This window comes from Bos mutus, chromosome 26, assembly GCF_027580195.1.
Source record: "Bos mutus isolate GX-2022 chromosome 26, NWIPB_WYAK_1.1, whole genome shotgun sequence".
NCBI classification, from domain to species: domain Eukaryota; kingdom Metazoa; phylum Chordata; class Mammalia; order Artiodactyla; family Bovidae; genus Bos; species Bos mutus.
The window spans coordinates 27690175-27712435 of NC_091642.1; the positions used below are offsets into that span (position 1 = coordinate 27690175).

Consider the following 22261-nt stretch of genomic DNA (forward strand, 5'->3'; position numbering starts at 1 on the left):
TGGTTGTCTTTATTTACAAGATATCAAAAATATAAAAACTGTACAAAATGCAACAAAGGCAAAAAACTGGCAGTAACTTGGTCTAAATCTTTTAGTTTTCCAAAGCAAGGCTCAGTACTGGAGGTAAGCAACTGAAATGTCTGACTTCAAGTGTACTAGGTTGTATGCAGCCATTTTAGCTGAAGTAGAACATGGAAGTTAATTTCACCTGGTTTATAGAGTGTTTGGGTGCACTCAGTCCAACAGGTATAAATTCAGATGTCAGTGGATGGTTGTACTTCATTTGTTTCTCAGAAAGGAACTGTAGTTCATCTTAGCCAGTTAACGTACGTTCCACTAATCATGAGCCAAGCAAAAATGTTAGTGGATCATATAACATAGTACTTGAGTGCCATACAGTAACTACATTTTTACAGCAGAAACGTACATGCTCATGGAATTCTTCAGCTAAAATTCAATATGGTATTATATTACTCAATTTGAATCTTGAAGCAGGACAAATTATTGAAATCAATTGATTTTTTTAACATAATAAATTAAAATAGCATTTGAACAGAAAATGCATAGTTTCCACACAATCCAAAGCACCATGAATGTCCCCTCCACAAACATAATACCTCTTATTCAACTAACGGAAATTAGTTAAATGTGGTTGCTATAGAAACGTGGAACTGTCCTGTACAGATTTTCTAAGCAGCATACTTCCAGATCCATATAGACAAAACATTCTTTGTAGCTTAAATAGTAATCACTGAGGTATTTGCTTTTAGTCTCCCTTTTTCAAACAGTAGTTTCCAAAGGTCTTTTAATACCGATGGTTTATTGAGGACTGTAAGCTCCTGCAGCTAGAACCAAGTTTCTTCGAGTAAAATGGAGGTGTACAACTGGTGTTGATTTGGTCATATATGTTCCCAACAATAACTCCTGTGAATTCTCAGGTAAATTTATATGCCCCGTGGCTGTAGTAAAGTCATCAGTCTCTACATCTTCAAATGCTTTGACAGCATCCCATAACCGTACTGTATTATCCATTGAACCTAAGTGGAAATCAAAAGGAAACTATTTAGTAGAATCTGCCATACTTAAATTTCTGACATGTCAAGTATGCTTTATGTATTTACATTTCTGGTAAAAGAAATCTGAACTTAACAATTCTATTCCCTCAAGAATTTCAAGCAGTAGCTTAACCTGAGAAGTCAATATACATGTAGGTAACAATCCTGAATCATGCTAAAGAGAAGCAAAATCCAAAATCGGACTTAATTTTGCAATTGTCAACATTCAGTGCTTCCTTTAAATATACAGTTGACTTTTGACCACAAAGCCAGTTCTAGTCATTTACCTGATGCCAAAATTTCACCATCTCTACTAAATCTAAGTGAACAGACTGTATCAGTGTGTCCTTTTAATTCTCCAACCATCAAACCATGTCCAATATCCCAAAGGAGTACTCTGCCATCTGTTGCTCCTGTAGCCAGGAATCTCCCATTGGGAGAAAATGTCAAGGAATGAATTGGTCCCTAAAAAAAAGTACATGGCAAGAATCAAAAGTAAGGTTAAAAATACCTAAGAAAATGAGACAAAAGAACTATAACAAAGTTGAGGGGTATGGACAGTATCTTTAAAATGTATGTCACTAGTTAACTTTTAAACTTTTTAATCTCAAAGAACCTTGTGTGCTGGAATAATGAAAGTTAAAATACCTTGTGTCCAGTGAATATCCTTACACAGTTCCCATTCAGGACGTCCCAGAGCCGCACAGTTCTGTCTGCAGAGCCCGTAGCAACATAATTAGAATTTGGATGGAATCTGGTACAATTCACATCAGCAAGATGGCCAGCAAATATCCGTAAAGGCTGATAGTGATCTGTAGCCCAGAGCCTTTTTAAAAAATTATTGAGCACACAAGGTAATTAGTAGTTAACTCTGAAATGCCAAGTTCTATTCAAAATACAGAAACCACCATGTGAAATAGCTGTAAGTGGGTCCCCCTCACTAGTTTACCCGAGGGAAAGGAGGATGGAAGGACTTAGAGACTAAGCTTTTGTTTTTTTTTTTAAAGCTATGCCATCCAGCTTGCAGGATCTTCATTCCCCAACCAGGGATTTAACTGGTGCCCTCGGCAGTAAAAGCACCAAGTCCTAACCACTGGACTATCAGGGAATTCCCTAAACATTCTTAGAACTAAGTTAACATGGTCCAAAAAATTTTTAATTCTATAATCCTTTAGTTCTCTGAATGTACACTCTCCAACTTCTAGTCTAACTCCTAGAGTATTTTTCCCTAGTTTTGGCTACCATGTGGTGGTTTACTTACCAAGTTGTGTCTGACTCTGCAGCCCCATAAGACTGAAGCCACCAGGCTATTCTGCATGGGATTTCCCAAGCAAGAATACTGGAGTGGGTTGCCACTTCCTTCTCCAAGGGATCTTCCCAACCCAGGGATCAAACCTGGGTCTCTGGTATTGCAGGCAGATTCTTTACTGATTGAGCCACCAGGGAAGCCCCCAGTGGGGGGGCGACCACAAATAATTTCAAACCCAAGCTACCTCATCCTGAACTTTTAAAGATATGACAGAAATAAAAGAGCTCACAGTGGCTGCAAAAGACAAGGTTTAGCATCCACTTGGGGAAGGGGAGGGCATGGACTCTTGGTGTAGACATGATTGCCGACAGAAATATTTCTGTCCCAAATTAGTTTTCAGATGACCTACAAATGCTGACATTCTCAAAAAGCTGATAAGAACAGAAGTGAAAATAAGTTTGGCTGGAGTTTGTAATTCCCAACAAGAAACCGTTCTGTTCGTTGAATAGGCCCAGTCCTAAGCTCATAATGTTCTTACCGAGCTACTCTGTCGTGGCCCCCTGATACAAAATAATATCCGTATGGAGAAAACTGTGTGTCCCACACTGGATAGTTGTGTCCTTTATATCCCACCAAGCACGTAAATGTTTGAAGACTCCACAATCTAACAGTTCCATCCTCCGAAGAGGACAGCAGGTAGTTCCTGAGAAAAGAGAAGGTAATATATTTGATTCCTAGAATAACTTAAGGTACCTGTCCAGTTTCTCTGTACATTTGTATATGTTAAATATAGGTAACTGACTACTACATCTCAGTTGTAATTTATGCCTGAAATTCACAGTAGATAACAGAAGTTGAAAGTACTAACGTTAGCCATGACACTATCTACTGAGCACCTACTGAATAAGCTTAGGTTTTTTAAAACAATATCTATTAAGAAAAGCACAGTTCTTTGGAAAGCAAAACAAAAAACCAAGAGGTAATGACAAAAAGTATGGTCAAATGAGGTCACGTGAAAAAGGCTTCTAAAATATGTCACTTAAAATCAGTAATTTTTTACTTTAAAATGGAGTTGCTATTTTCATACCCTATACAAAGCTGGGTAAAAAGCCTTCAAAAGTAAACTACTCAGAAAGTACTATGGTTTTCAGTGAAATGAGAAGTTTCCCTCAAGTATAAATGTACCATCTGACTAAACCCTATAAAAAACAAAAATCTAAATTCTCAAAGTTTCATAAAGATGAAAATATTTATGAAAGATTTTGGACTGAAAGCAATAAGATATAGATGGTATTACAAAAAAAACAAAAAAATACCCTCCCCACATTGCTGTAGAATGTTAAGAGATCATGAAAATTAGACAAACATTCTTGTGGGTTTCTAATTCCCTTATCAGTATTAGTTCTTTTGATTATACAAAGATAAATCTTCAGTTGATAGGCAATATGCCTTTAATAGCAGGAATCTGTTGTGAATTTGGAGATGACAGAAGACAGCTGCTGCTGCTGCTGCTAAGTCGCTTCAGTCGTGTCTGACTCTGTGCGACCCCATAGACGGCGGCTCATCAGGCTCCCCCGTCCCTGGGATTCTCCAGGCAAGAACACTGGAGTGGGTTGCCATTTCCTTCTCCAATGCATGAAAGTGAAAAGTGAGAGTGAAGTCGCTCAGTCGTGTCCGACTTAGCGACCCCACGGACTGCAGCCTACCAGGCTCCTCCATCCATGGGATTTTTCCAGGCAAGAGTACTGGAGTGGGGTGCCATTGCCTTCTCTGCAGAAGACAGCAGTAGCCACCAAACACGTAGCAGGAACCCAAAGAACCAATTCAATCCCTACTGGAGTTACATAAAACTAAAGCTAATTTTTATAACCAGCAAACCCTGAAGTTATGCATCCTAATTTTGTAAATTGAGCTACTATACACCAATACCCCAAGATGAATTAGCAGAGGGCAAAATCCTAAAAGATAATGAATGATAGGCAACCATGGGATTTTTCTAAAAGTATTTTCCCCAACATTTGCATAATGTTTCCAGTAGTTAACTTTCACATAACATATATATATATTTCATATACCTTTCATTTAATCTCAATGTAATACAGCAGTATTTAATTCTTATAGTTTGCATTTTACCTATCTGGACTGAAGCTGGCTCCATAGACGGGACCACTGTGACCATACAAGATCTTCAACTCACTTGCTGTTTTCTCATCCATTATTCTTTCTAAGACATCATCAGATTCTTTATCTATCAGGCTAAGATCTAAAATGATCCAGAAAGATTACTTTTTAAAAATATATTTATTAAAACAATTTAAGGCAATTATTTAATATATCAGAATTTAGAAGAAGAACTAACATTTGAACTGTTCTTCCTACTTACCAATCACTATGCTAATGCCTTTAAATTATGTGCTATCATTTCAGGGTATAAGAGAAGAAAGTGAGGTTCAGAACAGTTACTAACATGCCAAAGTGCACACAGCTACTTAGTCTTGGAACTAGGGCTGAAACTCAATTTATCCACTATATCACAATGTTTCACAAAATAAAACTATAGAAATATTAAAATAAATTATTGAGAATGTGTTATCTTGTTTAAACAATACAACTAGCAAGAAACTTTAAAATGTAACCCTGATCTTAGTTCATTTTAGCCATTTTTATGGCTAAAACAGAAAAGTACTCTCCCAGTATTTGAAGACTTTTTTTTTAATCTACAAACAATCATAAAATGTTAGATTTTTAACTTCAGGGAGTCTTCTAGCCTAATGCCCTCATTCTACAGATGAGAAAACTGAGGACCAAGGAAATTAAATCAGTCTAGCACCCCAGTCTCCTGTTTGCCACTCCAATACACTTTTCACTACTGGGAATGTTGTTAACAATTTGACTTAAAAGTAAAATCAAGTGAAATTCTGCTAAGATCACAATGTCCTGGTATGTTCCACAGAATAAAGATTGGTGTAAACTAATGATGAGTTTGTATCCTGACAGGTCATCTTAGTTACCTGCTGCTTGTTTGACACTACGAAGCTTTTTGGGTGTCACAGACCACACTCTGACAGTTGAATCTGCAAAACCTCCAGCAATCAAACTAGAATCATCAGTGACATCCACTGCAGTGAGGCCCTGCCAATTAAAAAATACATACTAAACAATACTGTTTTAGGGGAAAAAAATTATAATCACATCTGAGAGAACACATAATGACAGCTATTTTTCTTCATATAAAAGATCATTTGAGATTTCATTCTCTTTTGAAATTCACTGTTCAAATACACTTATATTGAGAACATGTCATAATTTACTTTTTGCCCTCCAAATTTGGAATGCATATATAGATCAAGTGTTTTTTTTTTAATTTTATTTTTTAATTGGAGGAAAATTACAATGTTGTGTTAGTTTCTGCCGTACAATGCAAATCAGCCATAATTATAGTACAAAGTATATGTAATTATTTTTGTACTTTACTAAATATATCCTCAGCAGTCTATTATAAAAAGTCTATAAGGATATACAGAATTCTTAATAAAAAATTTAAGTAAATACTTAAGTTCAGAGAGATGAACCACATAGCTTCCTCCTTTTTCAAAGGTTAGCAGAATTCTGATCAGTGAAACAAAGGATACATACAAACAAGATTCTGGTACCAACAAGTTGCTAAAGGTCTTTTAAACATTTTCTTCTATCTATTCTGAGCAATGCCCAATTCTCCTTTTCTAACTGCTATCTTGAAGCCATATTTATATCAAGAGTTTAAATAAGAAAACTCCATTTTAGTTAAGACATCTAAGCTACTTTTAAATGGTTAATCACCATTTTCCACGACTCTCCCAATTTTCCCCCAGAAACTACCCAATTATTTTACCAACCTGGTAAGCATTGAGGAATGTATAGAAACAAATGGAAGGTAAACAATCTGGCCCCAGGCGTACTCGTTTTGTGGTTTCTTTCATATTCATTATCTTATCCAATTTATCTGAATCTTTCAACTCAGGAAGAGGGATTCTGTGAAAGAAAAACAAACTGGAAACTACTCTGAATATTAAAAAACTGGAACCATCTATAACATCGTCTTACACCTCCACACATGTTCCTGAAGTTTTTTCCCTCACCTGTTTTGAGGTGGAGCATTGGGATCTTGTTTTTTACTTTTGGATCCAATACTATCTTTTTTAGGCTTCTTTTTTTTAGGTTTTCCTTCTTCATTTTCTCCTTCTTCATCCTCATCATCCAAAGGCACCTCAATTTCTGGCTCTTTTAATAAGCCAAAAAATACCTACAAGTCAAGAGAGTCAATTTTTTAAAATTACTTTTTTGTTTATTGATACATCTTTCTAATATCTTGATAGGAATCACAATTATAATAGGGTCATTTATATCCTGAAACCAATTCTGTACTTGTCTACCCAATAGACAGTCTCTCCTTCTCCCTTACCGACAGAACCCTGATTTTGTTGGAGCAGCAGCATGCTCAGTTAAAATCATTTCTGTTCCCAGGCTCCCTTGCAGCTGAGAATGGCCATATCGTATCATTCTTGCCAATAAACCTATATATCAACATACTGGGTGGTGTTTTAGAAATACTGTTTTCCTCATAAGAAGGGAGATTCAGCAAGTATATCCTCCCCCTTCTGCCTTCCTGGAATACAGCTGCAAAGTTGGAGCTGCAATAGCCACCTATGAACACAATGAAGAAAGCCACATTCTGAAGGTGGCACAGCAAAAAGTAAAAGGAGCCAGGGTCCTTGATGGCATTGTGGAGTTCTCACACCAGCCTAGGAGGGCTTTCCTCTTTAATTCATTTTATGTGAAGGAAAAAAGCCTTTCGTGTTTCAGCCAGTGTAATCAGGGTTCTGTTAAATGCAACCATTCTCAAATCCTCACTAATATACACATCATCCTTAGAACATGAAACTTAGTATACAGAGTAAAATTATCCCCAAACTAGCTGTAAGAAAAACGTGTAAATTATGTAGATGGAAATGCAACAAGTTTTCATAATCTGCATTACATAGTTCTTATTCCCATACCTTTGATTTGTTTGCCTCTCGTTTAGCCTCTCCTGCCAAACTTCCCACCATCGCATCTATCTGTTGCTTACTACGCGGCATCCCATCAAAGATGTCAATGTAGAGGTGCTCCTGAACTATGTTCCATATCTGATTGTTCTGTTTCTCCTGAAGATGCCTCTTCAAGAGTTGGTACGAGTCTCGGGAAATACGCAGAACAAATTTACTTGTTCGAAAATCCAACATGGTCTCATTCCCTTTCATGTGTTCCTTTTTGGTAAGACTAGATAATACTCGTAGGTCATCCTGGTAATAACATTCCTGATCTCCATGGAACCTGTTTCAGTGATTTTAAAAAGGCATTTTTCAATGTAATCATTAAGGGATCTGCCTCTCCCCCATATATTTATAAACATCCCAGAATACTTTCAACGTAGTAGTTTGAATAATCCTGGACTAAGTTGTAGAATCAGAAGTAACACAATTCAAAATGATTACAATTCAGCTCTGAATTCATCCTAAAAATGACCAAGTTAATTCTCTAGTGAAATGCATCATAAACATTTTAAGGGAATTTGAAATAAACACCATAGATGAATGAAAGATAAGATACCCACCACTGGTGGACAGTCAGGTTTGAATGCCACCATTGGCAGAGGTTTGAAAATGTTAGAATCTTGATGTTCTCTCAAAACCCACTTTTTAAAACTTTTTATTATGGGAAATTTCAAACACATACTAAAGTAGAAACTAATATAATAAACTCAACATACCTATCACTCAGCCTCTCAACAATAATCAATGCATGACATTCTCACAAAACTCATCATTTTTAGCGATTTCTTATATTCTTAATACCAGATATATATATTAAACATCAGTACTTTAATAACATGACTAAAGAATAAGAATATGTTGATATCAAAGAGTAAGCACTCCCATTTACTCACCATTACCAAAGGCAATTATATAAAGCTTTCAGCTTTGGCGCCAATTGCTAAATTTAAATGTACTTTTGTTTCTACAAATCTTATTCTAATAAAATGTAAAAATCATACAGTAACATTCACAAAGAGCAGCAAACAATGCAAAAACATTTAGAAAACAAATGATTAAAGACATTAGGACTTTAGCTCTGACACATAGCCAATAGATCCCTAATCTGTTACCTGTGTTAGCCTAGCATGACTTATCAAAATATGAATCAAGAGTTTCTAGGATGTGAATGAGTCGGACACGACTGAGCGACTGAACTGAACTGAACTGAACTGAAGATGTGAATGAAATTAGAAATCTCAGCCTCTTAATTTTTGTATTAGTGTCTGCCGATAACCTCATCTGAGCATGGGGTCCTGGCACGGGCTGAGATTGTTCATGACAAGGACACACAGAGTCAGTCCCTATGATATCCCAGCTTCCTAGGTGAGGAGACGGCTACACCATGAGACTGGAAGAGGAAGAGGCTTTTTGAGGACAGTTCATGCATGCCTGCCAAGTCGCTTCAGTCATGCCCAACTCTCTGCAACGCTATGGACTGCCACCCTCCAGGCTCCTCTGTTTACGGGACTCTCCAGGCAAGAATACTGGAGTGGGTTGCTATGCCTTCCTCCAGAGGATCTTCCCTACCCAGGGATCGAACCAGCATCTTATATCTGCTGCACTGACAAGATGGGTTCTTTAATAGTAGCACCACCTGAGAAGCCCTTCTGATGACAGCACTGTAAGAAAAATTAGCTTAGAAATTCTGTCATCATCAGCCTTAATATTTTCTTTCAAAAACACGGAGCTACACAATGTCATGTGACAGCCTGGATGGGAGGGGAGTTTGGATACATGTATACATATGACTGAGTCCCTTCACTGCTCACCTGAAACTATCACAACATTGTTTGCTAATCAACTACACCCCAATACAAAATAAAAAGTTAAAAAAACAAAACACTGAGCTATCAAACATTTGCTCTATATACCTTCTATTAGGCAGTGTAGAATAATGAATGGACATACTGGCACAGAAGCCAGGAATCCTGGGTTCCATCATACCTCTATTAACACTACCTGTGTTATCTGACAAGCCCTAGCTGCTGGGTCTACTGCTTGAAATAAAGAGCTCTCATTCAAACTGTTAAGCACACCTCCATCTTAAACACTCCTTTTCTCTGGCTTCCATAACTCAGCTCTCTCCTGATTTTCTTTCTGCTTCTCTGGCCTCTCCTTTCATCTCTCCTCTACATGGTAGTCTCTTCTACTCTTTTTATTAATTTTCTCCTCCAAATGTTGGAGTCCCCTGAGGTGCAGGTCTAGCCCTCCCGTTGACTTATTTCTATTTCATACTCCTTCCTAGACAATCTTGGATTCCGTCATGGCACAGACAGTAAAGAATCTGCAATGTGGGAGACCTAGGTTCGATCCCTGGGTCAGAAAGATCCCCTGGAAAAGCAAATGGCAACCCACTCCAGTACTCTTGCCTGGGAAATCCCATAGACAGAGGAGCCTGGCAGGCTACAGCCCATGCGGTTGCAAAGAGTTGGACATGACTGTGCGACTAACACTTTCAAATAATCTCATCCCTATCCATCAATATTGCACACGACTCCAATTTATGGCTCTAGCCCCTACCTCTCCTCTAAGCCCAGACACTTATATATCCTCCATCTATCAACCTGACATCTCTTAAATGAGTCAAAGGCATAAACAAATCTGAACTAGATTATTCTACAATCTGACAAACCCTGCCCTCTTCCAGGGTTTTCTAAGTGAAGAGCATCCCTATCCAGCTAAGGGAGCCAGATACCCAGGGATTATCAATTACACTTTTATCTCCCTTACACCTATATCTAATCCTTCACCAAGTGTTTCACAAATATGTCTACTGCCCTTCACCAACACTATCACCCCCAGTCCAGTGTTTCTCAACATGGGTGCTACTAGTATTTGGGGCAGAACAATTCTTTGCTAAGCGTGACTACCTGCACATATTGGAACTTTTGGTATCCCTAAGACACCTGATCCTACAGTCAAGTCGATACAACAACCAAAAATACCTCCAGTTTCAAAGAGCCAGGAAGGAGGAATAATATTACACTCAGTTGAGAATCACACAATAACTTCCAAAATGATCAGTCTAATCACTTTATCCTCCCAATCATCTGTTTCCCCCTGCATAAAGGTCCGTTCAAAACATAAAATCTAATAAAGCATGGTCCTTCCACAACTTCTGTAGCAGAGATGTCTGTCCCCAGATATTCATTTTTTTCTTTCTCCCTCCACAATAAAACACCGGAATACTAGCTGAGCACACAGACATCTAGGCAAAGACCATATTTCCTACCTTTCTTGGCCAATGACTAATGACATAAAAAAGGGAGAAATACTTGCAACTTTCAGGAAGGGTGTGTGCCCTCCCTGCTGACTTGAACACTGATCTGATTTCTTGGAGCTGGAGAGTCACCTTGTACCACAGTGGAAACTGCATGACAAGGATGTTAGTGCTACATGATCAACAGATAATCAAGGACTCCATACCAGTCCTAGAATGCCTTCCATCATGAGAGAGAGAAATAGACTTTTACTATACTCAAGCCTCTACTGTTTGGGGTTCTAGTCACTCTCCATGTAATCTAATCCTAACACAGCTTCACACTGCTCTTAGTAGTAGCAGCAGTGCGTGCATGCTCAGCCATGTCCAACGTTTTGCACCCCCATGGACTGTAGCACACCAGGACCTCTGTCCATATGTTTTTCCAGGCAAGAATACTGGAGTGGGTTGCCATTTCCTCCTCCAGGAGATCCTCCCGACCCAGGGATTAAACCCGTGTCTCCTGTGTCTCCTGCACTGCAGGTGAATTCTTTACTGCTCTTAAAATAAAAGCAAAAATAAATTTTTATTTAGGCAGCTATTGTTTTTCAGTGAATCTCAGCCAAATCTAATCCTACCCAATATGACTACCTATTGATCTTAGAGTAAACAAAGACCTTCAACATGGCCTAAGAACCTGCCTGTTCCAGTTACTAACTAACCATCAAGCTTCATGTAGTACCAAACCCCACTCCCCATACTCTGCTCCAGCCACACTAGCCTTCTTTCATCTCGGGGCCTACCATGATCCTTCCTGCCACAGGGCTGTCACACAAGTTTTTCCCTTTTCTCTTCCTCTGGTTAACTCCTCTCCAATCTTCAGATCCCACCTCAAACATCACCTCTAGGAGCCTTTCCTGACTTCAACAAGATCAAACCCTCTATTTTAAGTTTAGGAGAGGCACCAGGTACCTCTCCTTCATAAAGTATTTTTCGAGTTGCAATCTGACATTTGTGTAGTTACAGACGTGTATATACATTCTGCGTGTGTGTGTGTATATATATATATATATATAGCTATATATACATATTTTTTATAAATTCACATACTTCTCAAAGAATGATTTTGCTTCATTCTCATGTTGATTGTAGACTAGTTCCAAATACATGTGTACAAATAGGGGATAAAAGAGTTGGGATAGTTCTGCCCGATGGCAGTCCAAGGAACATTCAATGAAGTGTTTCAGTCCGCTATAGTATTCTTCATACATCGTGGGGTCTCCCTGTTGGCTGTAGGCTGACAGCACGGCACTGACATCTGGCTGGTCTTCCACAGATACACTTCCAACTGTTTAAAAAATGAAAAATAACTTCAAGAAAATGACCTGACAAGCACCAAGAGACTAAGGCTGTTTTGTTAAGGTCCAGAGGTGAACTGTTTCACAGATGTTTGTCCCTCTCCTCTCAAACACTCTTCCCTGACACAATCACAAAATCTTTTAATGGGATTCAGTTTGGTTCAGTTACCCATCCAACACTCCTTTGGTTTGTCCACATCTTAAAAATTTTCAAATCAACAGCAAAAAGATTCAGCATTTTTCCTAGAGCTACCCTATTTTAAAAACAAATTTTATAAAACATGGTATGTGCAAATCAAACAACGGTATTACTCTTCTCTCAAGGCTCAATGCAAATGGCACTCACCACTACCAAGCCATGGCCTGGAGTAACATTCCCAGCTTTCTGAGCTACCTGAGTATTTTATAACTTTTCAGCAACACATCCTATCCCGTGTTAACTTCATGTATGTACATCTATCACTCCCTATAAAATACAACCATGTTACTGGTGGGAAAAACTTGCCTTTTATATTTCCAAAAGATAAATCTATTTTATATGCTTAAAACAACCACCATTTCAAGGCAAGAAGCATGAGTATTTATTTGTAATATTTCAATACCAAACAACCATACATCTGTCAATCAAATGAGGGTTTGTGGGAAAAATTTTTAAGTTGTAATTACAGTACTGTTATGCTCTTTACTGCACAAATTTTCAGTGTTTTTGGTTACTATGATGGCCTCTTTTTCTTTGTACCGGTTTCTGAGTTACAATCTGAAGGTCAAGTTTCTAAAGAGATGAGAGATTATAGCAAAATAATCAACAACATAATTCATCCATCTTATAGTTCATCCCCAAATTCAGATTTTAAAAAGATTCCTCTCAATCACATTTGTACACATTTCTACTTATGGGTTACAGTGCTTCCTATTCATACTTCACTCCTGGCAATGCTGCCAAGATTAGGTCTCATAAACACAGGTTAATTTGGCAAGAGGCTCTACAATGGGTAATTTAATTCAATAAACATTTTTTACTGGCTCAGGATCATCTTTGAAACTTTATGTTGTGTATGGCTTTTACTGCATGGACTTTGTGACAACAGTTGCTGAAGAAAAAGGGGAAGGGGGAGCCTCAAGTGTCAGGTATAGGTACTTGGCATAAACTTGTCAGTGGCAGACATTTGACATATGAATCTCACAATAACCCATTTAATAGAAGGAAAAAAACTCTCAAGCTTAGGAAGAGTAAGTCAGCATCACACAAGTAAAAACAACAGAGACAGAAACTGAAGTCCAATACCTGTTCCTAAATGAATGGTTCTCAAACCTTGCCATAGAGCAACATCTCTTGGAAGCATTTTTTTTAAATCCTTAGAATATTTATTTTTGGCTGCATTGGATCTTACTAGCGGCTCCGAAGATTTTTCCTTGCCGCACGCGGGCTCAGTAGCTGCAGAGCGCGGGCCTAGTCGCCCCATGCTTGAGGGATCTTCGTTCCCTACCACGTTCCCACGTCCCCTGCGTTGGAGGGCAGATTCTTAACCACTGGACCACCAGGGAAGTCCCTGAAGCATTTATTTGAAAATGCAGATTCCCAGACTCCACCTGCACAGGATCTGATTCACTAAGTCTGAAGTGATGCCCAGGAATCTGCATTTTTCTAAAAAATTTAACACCAATGGTATTTAGCCTATATTTTGAGAAAGACTGGCTACACTATGTACCATCACTCTCTGGCTGTGTGGTCCAAAGCAAATACCTTGGCCTTTCTCGGTCTGGTTTCTCATCTCTAAAATAGAAGTACTGTCTACTTCACAGTGGAACTGTGAAAATTAAGATAAACAACATAAAATATTTATAGTAAAAGTACGCTAGTACAAATAATGTTGCTGCATCCCTGCCCAAAGCTCAAGAGCCCAAATAAGAAGAACCAAAAGCCTGAAAGTTCCCGCCTCTCCGCGCCCACCGTCCCCATACATCCTTCGGCTCAACAGCTCTCCACAGCCTCTCGCTGGAACTGACAGCTCGGAAGAGGGTTTGACTGCGCAGCCGGCGCACTAGGGAAAGGGGCGGGCATGTGGCCCTAGAGGCGGGCCCAGGAAATTCAAAACAAGCCCGCAGAGGTGCAGGCCTGCCAGCCTCTGCCTTCCCGGCTCATTCCCCGCCGTGCCGGTCCTGCCTACCAGGGACCCAGAGGCTCACCTTTACCCGGAGCCACAGAACCTGTCGCTAAGCCCGAGACGGCGGCGGACCCCGAAGCGCCGCTGACCGGAGGATCCGGGGCCGAAGGGCCGGGCGCCGAGGCGGTGACCCGACTAAGAAGCGCGCTAGCCGTCTCAGCGCCGGCGCTGTCTGCCTCTCCCGGGGCTCCGGAGCCCGCCACTGCCTCCTCCAGCAGCCGGGCCTCACGGCGCAGCGCTTCTTCGGCCTCGCGGAGGTTGCTCTGACGTAGAAACTGCAGCACGGCGAGCAGAGTCTGTCGGTCGTGGGGAGCGCTGGCCTCCGGAGCAGTGGCGGGGACCGGGGCCGCCCCCGCCGGTGCAACGGCGGAGACAGCCACCGAGGGTTTGGGGGTCCCACCATCTCCGCCGGCCGACGACGCCGCCGCAACGTTCCCGCCGCCGCCGTTGGGGCCGCTGTTGGTTGTGCCGCCGCCACCCTCGCCAGCGCCGTCCCCCGCCTGCGGAGGTAGTAGCGTCGGCGGTCCCTCAGGCTCTAACTTCACCGCCACCTCCGTCTGCTCCTCTGCCAGCGCCGCCATCTTGCGGCTGAGCCACCTCGCGCCGTCAAGCGTGATTGCGTTTTCGCCACATGGAGGGCGGGGAGGAGCATTTTACGACATCTCTGGGGGGCAATTTACGGCAGTAGGAGGGGCGATAAAGAATGAGAAAAAGGAATCGCAGCAAGAGCAACTTTCAAAAGTGAGTGGCAAAAAGGCAGGAAGTGGGACGTGGAGACAGCCTCTTGCATTTGCATTGGATAATAGTTACGTTTATTGCAGACCAGCTATTTTTCATGACGTTCATGGTGATCCCAACACTGAAATATAAAACTAATGGAATTTGACTTAATGTAAGATTATGAAACATGGGTAGGGAGGGGCAAGGGCAGAGAGTGGGGAGGAGATGAGCGAGAACTGGGTAGCATCTGATGCATTTAATCTATTTCATCTAGTTTAAGTTGTTCAGTTTCTTGCTTTACTAGCAGTTGCACCTCCCTCTGCATCCCATTACTTTTCTCTATGAATTTGTATTTCCCGGAAGGTATCAGCTACCTTATATACCCAGAGGGAGAGGCTAAAGCCCAGCATTGGTAAAAGGCGAAGGATGCACCCAAAACAAGAAAACCTGTGAGGTGTTGGCCCCATTAGCCCCATCACTCCCTATTTATCAACATACGTGCACATGTGCACACACACACATCCTCAGAGTTTTCAGTTTTTACTGATCTATCAATTTCAGTGCCATCTCTAGGGTTGAGTGTGATGGGAGAGGTAGCCACTAGTGTGAGTTTACAATCTTGTTCAGTTCCTAAGTTTAAATTCACACAGCTAAGAGTGAATTTAGAGTTTGCCTCCTAAGGTAGGTAATTGCAAAACTGACCTGCACTACTACAGGAGTGGCTATTGACTACTGCCACTGAATGTACCTAGTCTGAGCTAAGGTGTTCTCTAAGTGTGAGATATGCGCTGGATTTTAAAGACAAAAAGAATATAAAATGGCTCAATAATTTTTTTATTGGTAACATGTTGAAAGGTATTTTTATATGAGTTAAATATTAAAATTTATTTCCTATTACTTTTTTTTGTGGCTTCTGGAAATTTTTATTTACGTATGTGGCTCACCTTATATTTCTGTTGGACAGCACTGATCTAGACCAGGAGTTTTCAATTTTTTTGGCCATGATTCACAATAAAAATATGTTTAACACCAGAACCCAAGACTCACATATATATGTGGATATTTATAAGTGTGACAACTTTTAACAATGATATGTATAAATATCACATGAAATACACTCTGATATTTGATATTGTGTTCTTTAAATAAAATGTTCAGTATGACTGATTAAATTTATTTTAAAATTTCATTTTAAAAATTAGACTCAGTTCATTTCAGTTCATTCACTCATTTGTATGCAACTCTTTGTGACCCCATGGACTGCAGCACTCCAGGCTTCCCTGTCCATCACCAACTCCCAGAGCTTACCCAAACTCATGTCCATAGAGTCAATGATGGCATCCAATGATACCACCCAGAGGATACCATCTCATCCTATCTCGTCCCCTTCTCTTCCTGCCTTCAGTCTTTCCCAGCATCAGGGTCTTTTCCAGTGAGTCAGTTCTTCGCATCAGATGGCCAAAGTATTGGAGTTTCAGCTTCAGCATCAGTCCTTCCAATGACTATTTAGCACTGATTTCCTTTAAGATGGACTGCTTTGATCTCCTTGCATTCCAAGGGACTCTCAAGAATCTTCTCCAACATCACAGTTCAAAAGCATCAATTCTTCAGTGCTCAGCTTTCTTTATAGTCCAACTCTCATATCCATACATGACTACTGGAAAAACCATAGCTTTGACTAGATGAACCTTTGTTGGCAATGTCTCTGCTTTTTAATATGCTGTCCAGGTTGGTCATAGCTTTTCTTCCAAGGAGCAAGTGTCTTTTAATTTCAGGGTTGCAGTCACCTTCTGCAGTGATTTTGGAGCCCAAGAAAATTAAGTCTGTCACTGTTTCCATTGTTTCTCCATCTATTTTCTATGGAGTGATGGGACTGGATGCCATGATCTTAGTTTTTCGAATGTTGAGTATTAAGCCAGCTTTTCCACTCTCCTCTTTCACTTTCATCAAGAGGCTCTTTAGTTCCTCTTCCTTTCTGCCTTAATGGTGGTGTCATCTGTAACCTGTCATCTGAGGTTATTGATATTTCTCCCAGCAATCTTGATTCCAGCTTGTGCTTCATCCAGCCTGGCATTTTGCATGGTGTACTCTGCATATAAGTTAAATACACAGGGTGACAATATGCAGCCTTGACATACTCCTTTCCCAATTTGTAACCAGTCTGTTGTTCCCTGTCCAGTTCTAAATGTTGCTTCTTGACCTGCATACAGATTTCTCAGGAGGCAGGTAAAGTGGTCTGGTATTCCCATCTCTTTAAGAATTTTCCACATTTTGTTGTCATCTACACAGTCAAAAGGCTTTGGCATAATCAATAAAGCTGAAGTAGATGTTTTTCTGGAATTCTCTTGCTTTTTCCATGATCCAACGGATATTGGCAATTTGATCTCTGGTTCCTCTGCCTTTTCTAAATCCAGCTTGAACATCTGGAAATTCATGGTTCAAATACTGTTGAAGCCCAGCTTGGAGAATGTTGAGCATTACTTTGCCAGCATGTGAGATGAGTGCAATTGTGCAGTAGTGTGAACGTTCTTTGGCATTGCCCTTCTTTGTGATCGGAATGAAAACTGACATTGTCCAGTCCTGTGACCTTGGCTGAGTTTTCCAAATTCGCTGGCATATTGAGTGCAGCACTTTCACAACATCATCTTTTAGGATTTGAAATAGTTCAGCTGGAATTCCATCACCTCCACTAGCTTTGTGGTGAGTGATCACACGATAATGGTTATCTGGGTCATGAACATCTTTTTTGTATAGTTCTTCTGTGGACTGAAATGTGTGAATTCCATTCAGATGGACTGAAATAGGCGAATTTAATTCAGATGACCATTATATCTACTATACTACCATATCTACTATTGTGGGCAAGAATCCCTTAGAAGAAATGGAGTAGCCCTCATAGTCAACAAAAGAGTACAAAATGCAGTTCTTGGGTGCAGTCTCAAAAATGACAGCATGATCTCTGTTCGTTTCCAAGGCAAACCATTCAATATCACAGTAATCCAAGTCTATGCCCCAATCAGTAATGCTGAAGAAGCTGAACTTAAACAGTTCTATGAAGACCTATAAGACCTAGAACTAACACCCAAAAAAGATGTCCTTTTCATTATAGGGGACTGGAATGCAAAAGTAGGAAGTCAAGAGATACCTGGAGTAACAGGCAAATTTGGCCTTGGAGTACAAAATGAAGCAGGGCAAAGGCTAACAGAGTTTGCCAAGAGAACGCACTGGTCATAGCAAACACCCTCTTCCAGACAGACTGCTGCTGCTGCTGCTGCTGCTGCTAAGTTGCTTCAGTCGTGTCCGACTCTGTGCAACCCCAGAGATGGCAGCCCACCAGGCTCCCCCATCCCTGGGAGTCTCCAGGCAAGAACACTGGAGTGGGCCGCCATTTCCTTCTCCATACAGACTAGTTATTATTAAAAGTAAAAATATTGGAGGAGATGTGAATAAATTCATAAAATATAGAGATTTTGTAGACACAGGACTTCATAGTTGGATTTGGGAGATGAGGGCAAAGAAATCCATGGCAAACATCCTGGCATTTGGCTTGGGTGTCTAAAAGGATGGAGATATAATTCCCTGAGAACTGACCTGATTGGGGAGGAAGATTATGAACTCAATATTTAACTTGCTGAATTTGAGATTACTGGAGGTGTACATGGAAACTAGCCAGTAGATAGAAGCACATACGATTTAGAGGTAAGGAAGAAAAAAAGCCTGGACAAGAGATACAGATTTAGAAACCAGCAAATAGGTGGTAATTGAAGTCATATGAGTGAATAAAATTACCCCAAATAGTGTATAGAGCAAGAAATGAAGATCCAGAAAGGAATTCTGAGGAACACCTATGTGTGCTTAGTCGCTCACTTGTGTCTGATTGCGACCCCATGGACTGTAGCCCGCCAGGCTCCTCTGTCCATGGGGATTCTCCAGGCAAGAATACTGGAGTAGGTTGCCATGGCCCCTTCCAGGGTATCTTCCCAACCCAGGGATCGAACCCAGGTCTCCCACATTTCAGTCAGAATCTTTGCGGTCTGAGTCACCAGGGAAGTCCAAGAACACTGGAGTGGGTAGCCTATCCATTCTCCAGGGGATCTTCCCGAGCCAGGAATCAAATGAGGGTCTCCTGCATTGCAGGTATATTTACCAACTGAGCTACCAGGGAAGCCCCAAGGGAAGAAGAGGGAGGGGGACCTAATTATCAGGAATTGCACTCCGTTCCCTCTTCAACATCTAACTCCTGACAGGAGAATGAGAGAGGAACACTCATACTTAAAGACAAATCCCGGGACCACTCAGTCACATGTTCTTTTTAATTTTTAATTGGATGATAATTGCTTTAAAATGTTTGTTGGTTTCTGCTGTACAACAGTGTAAATCACATATATGCTGCTGCTGCTGCTAAGTCGCTCCAGTCATGTCTGACTCTGTGCGACCCCAGAGACAGCAGCCCACCAGGCTCCCCTGTCCCTGGGATTCTATACATATATCCCCTCCTTCTTGAACCTCCCTCCTACCCACCCCCAACTCACATGTTCTTGAAACTGTTTTCTGTGTTTAGAAACCCAAAGCTTTATATGTTTTCCTCCTTCTTCTGACCACTCGTTGACTTTTTCCTTGTCATTCACTGCCTCCTCTTCTACTTCACTTTACTTTTTTTTCCAGATTTATTTTTTAAACTTTTAAAACAAGTAATTTCAGATTTACAGAAAAATTCAAAAGTAGTACAAATAATTCCCAATTATCTTCCACCCACATTCCCCAAATATTAACATTTCCTACAAATACTTTGTCCTTCAGTAGGTGGGTAGGTAGATAGATAGATAGGTCTCTCTATATACAAATATAGAGTGGTTCAGTTCAATGTACTCTTTTATGATTCTCTCTCTCTCTCTCTCTCTCTATATATATAATATATACACAAAAAAGCTGTAGACATGTCCTTTTGCCCTTTAAATATGTCCACATATATTTCCTCAAAATGAGGCATTCTCTTACATAACCACAGGACAATTACCAAAATTAATAAATAAACATTCCTACAATACTACTCAATAATTGTCTGTACATCTTATTTTGATTTTTCCTGTTGTCCAAATAACATCCTTTCTAGCAAAAGAAAATCCAAGATTATTTATTGCATGCAGTTGTCTTATCTCTATAGCCTCATTTAATTTGAATGTTTGGTTATATTTCGTAACTTTGACATTTATGAAGACTACGGGCCAGTTAATTTGTGAGTGATTTTCAGTTAAGAGTTTTTCTTGTATTTTCTTATGGACACCATGGATATAACACTGTATTCATTGCTCGCATATAAGAATAGTAGTGATTTTGACATGTTGACCTGGGATCCTGTGACTTCACTTAAATCATTTCATTGTTGTAGAAGTTTTGTGTGTATTCAGTAGTGACAATTGTGTCCTCTGTGAATAGAGAAAATAAAAGGGAAAGCATACTTTCACTCACCTGTTTCATTCATCTCTAATCTCAATACTTGTGGCACCAGGTGTGTGGGTTGCTTCCCATGCTGCTGCTGCTGCTACTGAGTCACTTCAGTCGTGTCCGACTCTGTGCGACCCCAGAGATTGCAGCCCACCAGGCTCCCCCATCCCTGGGATTCTCCAGGCAAGAACACTGGAGTGGGTTGCCATTTCCTTCTCCAATGCACGAAAGTGAAGAGTGAAAGTGAAGTCGCTCAGTCATGTCCGACTCTTAGCCACCCCATGGACTGCAGCCCACCAGGCTCCTCCATCCATGGGATTTTCCAGGCAAGAGTACTGGAGTGGGGTGCCATCGCCTTCTCCGGTTGCTTCCCATACTTCCCAATTATCTGACACTAGCTTAGGTGTTCTACATAGTTCTGATACTATATCAGATAGTATCAATATCAGATAGTTCTGATACTATCAATCTGTAGTTAGTATATGTCCCCACCCCCACCCCCCATCAAATGCCAGTCATAAGTATGGCCCTTCTGTGTTTCTAACCAACCTGCTATAAATTGAGGTCCTTATAACCCTCTCCTCCTGTTTGATAATTTGCTGGAACAGTTCACAGGATTCAAATAGTTTACTTGCTAGATCACTAGTTTATTATTAAAGAATTCAACTCAGGAACATTCAGATGGAAAAGGTACACAGGGCGAGGTTTGGGTAAAGGAGAATTGAGCTTCCATGCCCTAACCAGGTGCAACACCATCCCAGCACCTCCATGTGTTCAGCAACCCAGAAGCTCTCTGAACCCTTTCATTTAGCACTTTTAGTGGAGGTTTCATTATGTAGGGGGCTTCTCTGGTGGTTCAGATGATAAAGAATCTGCCTGCAATCCTGAATTATGTAGACATGATTTTTTAAACCTTTGGCTGTTAGTGATGACTCAGCTTCCAGCCCATCTACCCTTCCCAGAAGTCAGGAGGGTGGGGCTGAAATTTCCAACCTTCTAATCACATGGTTGGCATTTTTGGCAACTAGACCTCATCCTGAAGCTATCCAGGAGTCCTCAGTCCTTAGTCATCTTATTGGCATACAAAAAGACACTTATTACTTCAGGGATTCCAAAGTGTTTAGGAGTTACATGCCAGGAAATGAGGAGGGGTAAGTAGAAACCAAATATATATTTCTTACTATGTCACAGTTTTTATTATATCCTTTCCAATCTATTTGCCTCATTATTTCTTTTTCTTGTTCTATTGCACTGGCTAGAATTTACAATATTGTGTTGAATATGAGTGGAGACTGGAAGTGGACATACTTAGTTGTTTACTATTAAATATGATGTTTACTGTAGGGTTATTGTAAATGCCCTTAATCAAATTAAGGAAATACCTGGATAGTGCTATACCTTGTATATTAGTTCTCAAAACCTGTGAAACATTGATTAGATTCAGATTCATGTGTATGATGCCCAAAACTGCCTCTGTGCACTAGTGTCAAATTGAATCTCAGAGACAGAGTTTAGAGTGAAGTAGAAAAGAATAGCTCTATTGCTTTGCTGGGCAAAGGGGGACATGGTAGGGTCATGCCCTCAAAAACTGTGTGTCCCAACCTAGGGGTCATTCGGTGAGCAGTCTTTCAAGGGCAGGGGTTGCTGATAGGGATCAGGGTGTGTGCAGGGCCTGCATTCCTTTAATCCGGCCTCAGGTGGTCTTCTGATGAGCTCTGGTGATTCCTGAGGTTATCAAACTGTGACCTTCTCTCTGGAATAAAGAAAGCTTCATCAATTGTTAACATCTTCCATATGCTAAAAAATACTGTTATGTATATCCCTTGAGGTAGAACCAGGAAGAACCCTGCCCAAGCCTGCAGTATTGTTTCTTGTCTGCCCCTCCCTTGTTTCTGCATCCCTTCCCCTCCATGATTAACAACTGTTAGAACCTTCCCTGTGAAGCTCAGAGGAAGT

General features: G+C 40.5%; 2 protein-coding genes across 2 annotated transcripts in view; one reads left to right on the forward strand and one right to left on the reverse strand.

Annotated features, from left to right (window-relative positions):
- On the reverse strand, positions 1 to 15940 carry TAF5 (TATA-box binding protein associated factor 5). Its single transcript, XM_070363358.1, has 11 exons — positions 14163 to 15940; positions 11728 to 11965; positions 7341 to 7656; positions 6423 to 6586; positions 6180 to 6315; positions 5316 to 5436; positions 4438 to 4567; positions 2843 to 3007; positions 1704 to 1881; positions 1343 to 1520; positions 1 to 1037 (listed from the first exon to the last, which is right to left on the reverse strand). Exons 1-11 carry the CDS (start codon positions 14719 to 14721, stop codon positions 820 to 822), a joined length of 2403 nt encoding a protein of 800 aa, XP_070219459.1. The 5' UTR covers positions 14722 to 15940; the 3' UTR covers positions 1 to 819.
- Positions 15941 to 21354: 5414 nt separating this feature from the next.
- Positions 21355 to 22261, forward strand: part of PCGF6 (polycomb group ring finger 6) — a 53099-nt gene continuing 52192 nt past the window's right edge. Inside the window, exon 1 of the mRNA XM_005888041.3 lies at positions 21355 to 21456. The gene's annotated coding sequence lies outside the window, so the exon portion shown is untranslated. The remainder of the gene's footprint in view (positions 21457 to 22261) is intronic.

What these genes read in the sequence shown, in the direction of transcription:
- TAF5 (XM_070363358.1), bottom strand. Translation starts at nt 14,721, where the DNA reads ATGGCGGCGCTGGCAGAGGAGCAGACGGAGGTGGCGGTGAAGTTAGAG. An exon ending in GAGAGGCAAACAAATCAAAG is followed by an intron (nt 6,587 to 7,340) that starts GTATGGGAATAA and finishes CTTGACTTGTAG; the next exon opens with GTATTTTTTGGCTTATTAAA. An exon ending in GCCAGCTTCAGTCCAGATAG is followed by an intron (nt 3,008 to 4,437) that starts GTAAAATGCAAA and finishes CTCTTTTCTCAG; the next exon opens with GAACTACCTGCTGTCCTCTT.